Source organism: Gavialis gangeticus, unplaced genomic scaffold (genome assembly GCF_001723915.1).
Source record: "Gavialis gangeticus isolate Ggan-Ray unplaced genomic scaffold, GavGan_comp1, whole genome shotgun sequence".
NCBI classification, from domain to species: domain Eukaryota; kingdom Metazoa; phylum Chordata; order Crocodylia; family Gavialidae; genus Gavialis; species Gavialis gangeticus.
The window spans coordinates 5201232-5208541 of record NW_017729015.1 but is presented as its reverse complement, the minus strand read 5'-3'; the positions used below and the strand labels follow the sequence as shown (position 1 = coordinate 5208541).

Sequence of the window (7310 nt, the reverse complement as noted above, 5' to 3'; positions counted from 1 at the left end):
CCAGTGGGAGAAACAAGGAATAATGTTACTCAGTAGCACTCAACTTCTGGTTCACCCAAGATCCAGCCTCTAAAGCCATATCACCAGGCTCCTGAGTCTCTCAACAGGTCTGGAAATTTGGCAACAGGGTACCAATGGCAGCATTAACTGTTCCTCCCCTGCTGCAAAATTTCCAGACTTAGTAGGAGCCCTGCAGGCCAGCTGACATGGTCCTAGGCACTAGATTGTGCTAATGTGCAAAGCCATGCAAGATCCAGCCCGCATGGCCAGAAGGTTGAGCTCCACTGACATTAGCTAAAAGGATAGCTTAAAAAGGATACTGGCAACCGTTTTCATCAGCTGGGATTTCAACCTAGTTTTTGTTCCGTAAAATGCATAAGACAGTTTTTTAATTCCTTGTTCATGTAAGAGATAGCATTACTCAAGTTTTTTTCCCCCCTCCTTTTTCTTTAAACTTTGGCATTGTGCTTTTCTTGATAAAGCTGAATTGTTTAGAATGGAAGTCACTGCAAAGCAAATTAAACTTAAACATTCAGTTTGCTGTATTATAATTTTCAATTATCACCATTGTTTAGATATCATATTTTCTTTTATTTTGATAAAAATTTAAAAAGCTCTAGAGAGGCAGTGGGTTGTAATGAGTTACCATTAAACCTGAAGAGATTTCTGGGAAACAATCATTTCAAAAACAGCATACCCCTACATTCTGTGTCTGCACATCTTAGTATACAATGTTAATGTTAATGCTAAGATTCAAACCATATTTTGGCTGGTAGAGGTAAAACAGTAGAGCCAACACAAATTTTGTCCATTTTTTCTCCATTTATATGTGCAATAGAAGCCTGCCATTATGCTGTACATACTTGTGAAAGCCAAGTTTTTTCTAGTAATATTTATTTCCACACTATTTGTTTTCCTATTCAGATAACCATGTTCAGCCCCACCCTCCATTAAAAAATCCTACACCCAATGCAGACAACTTAGTATGTTTCAATATTAAGAGTCTTAATCTGTCATGATCCCTACGTGCCTCAAAGGCAATAGTTTTGCAATACCATTACATAAGCGTGATTTAACTACAACATCAGATCTGAAAAGAAGCAAGTCACTGCTAAACTGGTTCATATGTACAAAGAAAAAAAAATAGAAAGGACAAGGCATTTTGCAAAAAAAAAGAAGCACTTCACAGTCACACAGAGTACTTGGGGATTTCTCATTTCAACACAATCAAGAGTAGAACAGTGCAATTCATAACTAGTAAGACATGATCATTCTGAAAAGGAAAACAAAAAAAAAAAAGAATAGGAGCAGCAGCAACCTAGTTGATACCATCCAAACCACAAAAATAACAGCTTAAGCTTTAAGAAAATTCAATCATAATGGCTCTCTTAAGCCTGGTTTGTTCAGGGGTTCAGTCATGAAATATTTAACTTTTTTACCTGATGTTCTGCATGAATGTTATCCCCAGTAGGCCAGCGATGCTTGCTGTTATTATAGCCGCCTCCACCACTTCCTCCTCCCCCAAGCTGCTCACCATGCTGCCTCTGAAAGAAGTAATCCACCATGGCGTCGTCCTGGGAGCGGCCTGCAACTCCTATGGATCCAGGAACAGGACTGGAGTGTGTCCCTGCTGCAAGTGCTTGATTTGCAGCTGGCTGTTGCTGAGCCTGGGACCCTGTTCCAGATGTCAAAACAACAGGCATGTTGGGATTAGCTGTATCTTGAGTGTGCTGTTTCAGGTGGGGGCTGAATGAGTCCTGCCAGAGCACTGCTTTTCTCTTCAAAACACACGCAACGCTCATTCCACCAACACCTAAAGAGATACAGGTTTTAAAATATTTAAATCAACTTTTTTTTAAATTATTAAATATGCATAGTATACACAAAGAAAAACATTTCTACTTAAAGCAACTGGAGCAAGAATTCACAAACATGTCAAATCTGACCTATATATTATATAGTTCTGCTTTAATAAAACTTCATTTCAGTAAAATATATGCAAGTATGCGCACTAGCTAAAACTACAGTTTATTCTACAGTATGTTGCCAGTACAGTCAAGATATTTATAAGATGCCTGTTATCCTGGACTCAGACCACCAGCTTATGCAAGTGAACATTATGTGTGGTCAGCATTTTAGATTTTTGTCTCCATCTAACCTGAAAGGAAGCCCCAAAAATTTCTGGAAAAGAAATGTTTGCTAATATACTGCAGTTCAAATTACATAGTTTGCCAAACTTCTGTATTAACTGCAGGTCTACTACTTAGTCTGTCATTTGCACACAGGATTATTATATTACCTACTTTCAACAGTTTAAACAAGCAATTTAAACCAGCTAGATTTTTTTTCAAATGCAAACTTAAAATATGGTTATTTTTAAATGTATTTTTAACTAGGCCCGAAACGTAACTCCGGCTCTCTTACGAAACACCCAAGTTGGCTTTGGTCATGAGATGGTAAGATATACCCACACGTTTATGTAAGATCCCCTCAAGAAAAGACAGCTAACCTTAGTGACTGGGACAACAAGAGAATGTTCCAGAGCTAGATCATCCCGTAGCTTCAATTCGTTACTGATGGGAGTGAAAGAAACTAAAACCTAACGGTAAAAACTGCCCAACATGAACAAAACAAAAAGGTTCAATCCAAAAAACAATCTGAGTACAAGACAGTAAGCTGGGAAAATCATACAGCAAACCTATTCATACATCTCCATTCCTCAAACAGTTCTGGGAGCACATAAAACTAGCTGCTGTAGAAAGTCTCTTTGCTTTGTTTTGTAAAAGAAGCCTAATCAGCCAAGCTCAACAGAGATGACGATGAAGATCCTACACAACTTGAGTAAAAGTGAAAAACCCTTAACAAAAAAAAAAAAACCCAAAAAACCAACCAAACAACAATCACAAAACTACATGTGAACAGGCAACACTTTAAGAGATTCAACAGACCTCCTTTTTCTAAACTCTGTGTTATATCATGTCCTCAGTCTTTCAAGTACAACCCCACAATCATCCCCGAGCTTACAAAGATGCAAGGGAGAACAGAATTTGCCCTTCCCTGATAATTAAAGCTGCATGCTACCAAGATAAAGTTGTTACTAACCTACCTCAATTGATTATTGCTGCAAACCTTGGCCCTAATACTGAAGAGACTCTCCTATGCTCATGACATTAGTTTCAATAAAGTCTAGTACTACAGACCACATTCAAACATTTTCCTCACCGTCTTACTTTCAATCAAAATTACCTAGGTTTCCCCCAACAATAAGTAGCCTTATTCCTCTGTTAGAAGAATCTCAATATAGAAACTTCAGCAATCAGGTTTTCCCCTGTACTTAAATTCAAAATGCAGTTAATTTTTCTACAGCCATGTAAACGGGTAACTTTTAATAACACTTTCCATATTCACAGGGGTTTAATTAACAATAATAAAATGTATTATTTAACACAACTTTACTACCAACTTTTTACAAAAGAAAAACAAACTTTACTCACACCCCCGTTTTTTAAATATTTAGCAGAACACTGTGGTACAATCTCATACCACTAAAGATTTATTATTATAAAATACACTACAGCAGATTCAACTTAATTTTCCCATAGTTTCTAAGTACACAACACACCTCCATTCATTAACACACAAAAAGCTAATCGAGCACTCCTACAGAATGGGTAGGAAAAAAATATTTCTATTTTTAATTACTGGTAAGAAACTCTGCCCCCATTTCTAGATTGTCTAAGCACTCAGATACTCTGTACAGCTATGGATAATTAAAACTGAACTTCATCTGTCAAAATGTGTGACAAATTAGGCCATTAGGTAATCTTATTTTTAAAAACACAGTGGCATTTATGCTTCAAAGATTTACACTTTAGTTTAACTTTACATATTGTGAATTTCCAGTCACTAGAGTTGCTCACAATGCATAAAATTAAACATGTTTGTAAAACTCTAGCTGCATGGGTGACCAAATTACTTACTTAGAAAATTCAGTTGTCTGTGATGCTTCCTCTGTCTTTAATGCAAATTAGCAGAGTTCTATCATGCAGCAGTGAATCCCTTTTTCTTTTCAACTACACTTTTTCACAAAACTCTTCTAACACTGTAACAAGCAGCCCAGCAATGACAGACGTAGACAATGGCACAGAACTAAGGAGTACCAAGAGTTCTGACTGTGGTGTCCAGATTGAAATATTTTCTCTTAAACTAAATGAGAAATTTAGTACACATTATCCCTCCCCTTTTAGGGAGGAAGGGGCATGCACTTTTTAAGTCTAAAATCCGGTTCCTCAGCCTGCTGCATATCTGCAGTTACACAGAGCAGATTTTAATTTCATTTAACTAATGCATTCTTAAAATGTTTAATCTAGTCATTTTTTTTTAATTTAGATAAGCTCCTAAAGTTCAGGATATGACCAAACTTTGTTCCTTCCACAGCTGGGAGCTGTCATTTACCCCCTCAAAACTCAAAAGAGGAGACAGTTATGAATTCCTAATAGTAGAAAATTCCAATCAAGACCAAGTAATGGTTCTTTTAAGTTCTGTGCAACTGTCTTGTACTCTCAGGAGCTTCCTCCTTCACCTAACATAGACAAGGCAATTGTAAATAAGAAAAGAAAACTTGGCAAAGGAGACATTTTGAAAGAAAGCAAAGGGGAAAGTGCATTATGGGAAGTTCAAGTTTAGTTCCAAGATATGTTTTTATAGAAATGCCATGGTATATGTAGCAGGACAGCTGAACAGTGTCATTCAAAGCACACAGAGCATCAGAAATATGTTAAGTCACCTACACAATACATATTTGTTAACTAGCTTGCCAGCAGCTGCAACTTTTATCATTGCAAATGCCTAATGGCTACCGGGTCCCTTTTCCTTTTTAAAGCCTTTATGAAGCTATTAGCATGCATTTTCCATGCACACAGTTTTCTGTTACAGTTACACATTTACAAAATAAACAGCCTCTGATTGAGCAAAATGAAATGACCATGGTGAGGTTGGTATGGACATAGGGTTTTGCTTTTGCACAAAGGGTAGAAAAACCTATCGTAAAATAGCTTGTTTACCACTAGTGGTTATTACAACTTGATGTATTTTAGAACGTCAGCTGCATAAAGAACATAATTTTAGAAACATCTCTGAACAAACTTAGCAACACAAAGTGAGGTTTCTTAATTACCCGGGTAAGACTGCACGTAGCACAAATACTAACACATTCAGAACTGAAGAGATCTCCAAGGACCCAGGGTTTATCTATATCAATCCAACATTTGCAACATAATTTGAAAAACTAAACCTCACACAACATGTGCATTTTGCAAAATAAAACTATGAACCAGCACAAACATGTTTTTTTCCTATTCTTTGGTAGAAAAACAAAAGTCAAGGCTGCCTACCCATTGTTTAAAAGGCTTCTGGCCTACAAAAACTTTAAAGTTCAGGATTTCGTCAAACGAAAAGAGACAAAGCAGGAAGTCGGCAAATTGATAACCAACTGAACTTCTTAAACCAGCATTAAAATGTCATAAGACACATTCTAACCCCCACCCCCTCAAATAAAAGGAAATTCCTTACTCATGATCTACTTAATAAAACTGCAGCGTGCAATAAAGTTATTAAGCACCGACTAAAAACTAGCGTTTCTCCACGCGGGGTTAAGGGCATGCTCTTGCCTTTAAAATAAAACTTGTGAAAATTAAAAATAATCAACATCAACACAACAGGGACAGAGAGGAGGAGAAGGAGCTCAGGGTTCCACAGCCCATGGAAAAGTATTGTGTGTGGTTTATTCCCTGGAAAGGATCAAACCTCCTTTTGCTGTTAGGCACAACCAAGTGTCTCATAGACAGACAAAAAGGAAAAAAAATGCAAAGCTTAGAGAGAAAACATGCAAAAACAATCCTGAATACCTCAGAAATCAAAGCAAACCACAGGTATATTAAGGCATCCTGGGCCTTACATATGGCTTTCAAGGGTTTTTTTTTTTTATTTTTTTCCCCTCTTTTGCAGGATCACACCCCCCAAACCCTATACACATCTAGGGTTTCCTAAGCACACACAAACACAAACACAAACACACACACACATCTACTCGCTCTCTCCCGAGTTGCCACGGGGGTGCGAGATGGAGAGGATGGTGCCCAACCCACGAGTGTTTGGGACGCTATTTATCCCCTTGATTGAATTGCTTCTCCCACCCCCACCCCAGCCCCCCAGGGCTAAGCCTGCAGCTGTCTTCAAGCGCCCACGATGAAACAACTGCACACAGGGGGGACCCCTAAAAACCCTGTTTCACCACAAATAGTTCAAAGCCCCCCCCTTCCCCCGACAATAACAATCCCCCCCGGGAGGCTAAGGTCGGGGGCACTGCTCTAACTTGCTGCCCTAAAGACGTGCCGCGGGCTCCCAGGGAGGCCTGCAGGGCCCGGGGGCCGAGCCGGGCCCCCTGCGCCCGCCGATAACAATAGGGGCCTGGCTCCGACTCCACTACACGTCCGAGCCACGGAGCGAGCGGGAGCCCCGGCCACAGCGCTCGGCCACGGCGGCCTTCAGGGCCCCTCCGCGGGCCCCGAGCACCAATATGGCCCCAGCGCCGGGTCCCCGGGGGTGCGGAGCGCGATCTGGGCCCGGTCCGGTCCGGATACTCACGGGCGGAGCGGTAGGATGAAGATGGATCTCAGCCCCCCCAGGCCTCTCGCCGCCTGCCTCTCCCCCTGCCTTTCACTCCGACAACATGGCGGCCCACTGGGGACTCGGCCGCGCGCTGCATCATGGGAGAGAGAGGCAGGCCCCGCCAGGCTGGGCCCCGCGCGGGACTCGCTCGATGCGGGCCCAGCCCGGCGTCCGCACCTGGGCACGGCCCAGTCCCTGGCCCTGCCGCCCCAACTTTTCCTTAAACAAATAAATAAATAAATGCTTGTGTCCCAAATCGTATCAGCCGACTCCGGGAGTCCTTCAAGAACCAAATGTGGCCCTGCTACCGGCAAGCATCCTGCCCCCCACCTGCAGCTTCAGGTGCTTCCTTTTGCAATGTCTCAGTGGGTCTAATAGGCATTGTCAATGCTTATGGGGTGCCCGTGCACCCCCTGACGTTGGCAGTGCACCCCCTGGGAAAAGTACTGCCAATACCCTGGCGGGAGGTCCCCGCTGGCCACCCCCTCGCACTGCCAACACCGCAGCAGGTGGTCCCCGATCACCGGTGGTGCCTATGGGTGGTCACTGGCTGCCAGTTGGCACTCACCATGCCTCCCCCCATTGCCACTACAGACATCGCCGCAGCCACCTGTGGGACCTCCTCCCTACCGCCGACATCG

At 41.8% G+C, this 7310-nt stretch overlaps 1 protein-coding gene across 6 annotated transcripts in view; it reads right to left on the bottom strand.

The window, feature by feature from the left end:
* Nucleotides 1-6750, bottom strand: part of PUM1 (pumilio RNA binding family member 1) — a 181554-nt gene extending 174804 nt beyond the window's left edge. For all 6 annotated transcript variants that reach the window (XM_019512135.1, XM_019512137.1, XM_019512138.1 and 3 more), the window contains exons 1-2: nt 6646-6750; nt 1440-1813 (exon numbers count right to left, since the gene is read on the bottom strand). In XM_019512135.1, the coding sequence (XP_019367680.1) occupies nt 1440-1802 (363 nt within the window). In that variant the 5' untranslated portion in view covers nt 1803-1813; nt 6646-6750. The remainder of the gene's footprint in view (nt 1-1439; nt 1814-6645) is intronic.
* Nucleotides 6751-7310: the final 560 nt, after the last annotated feature.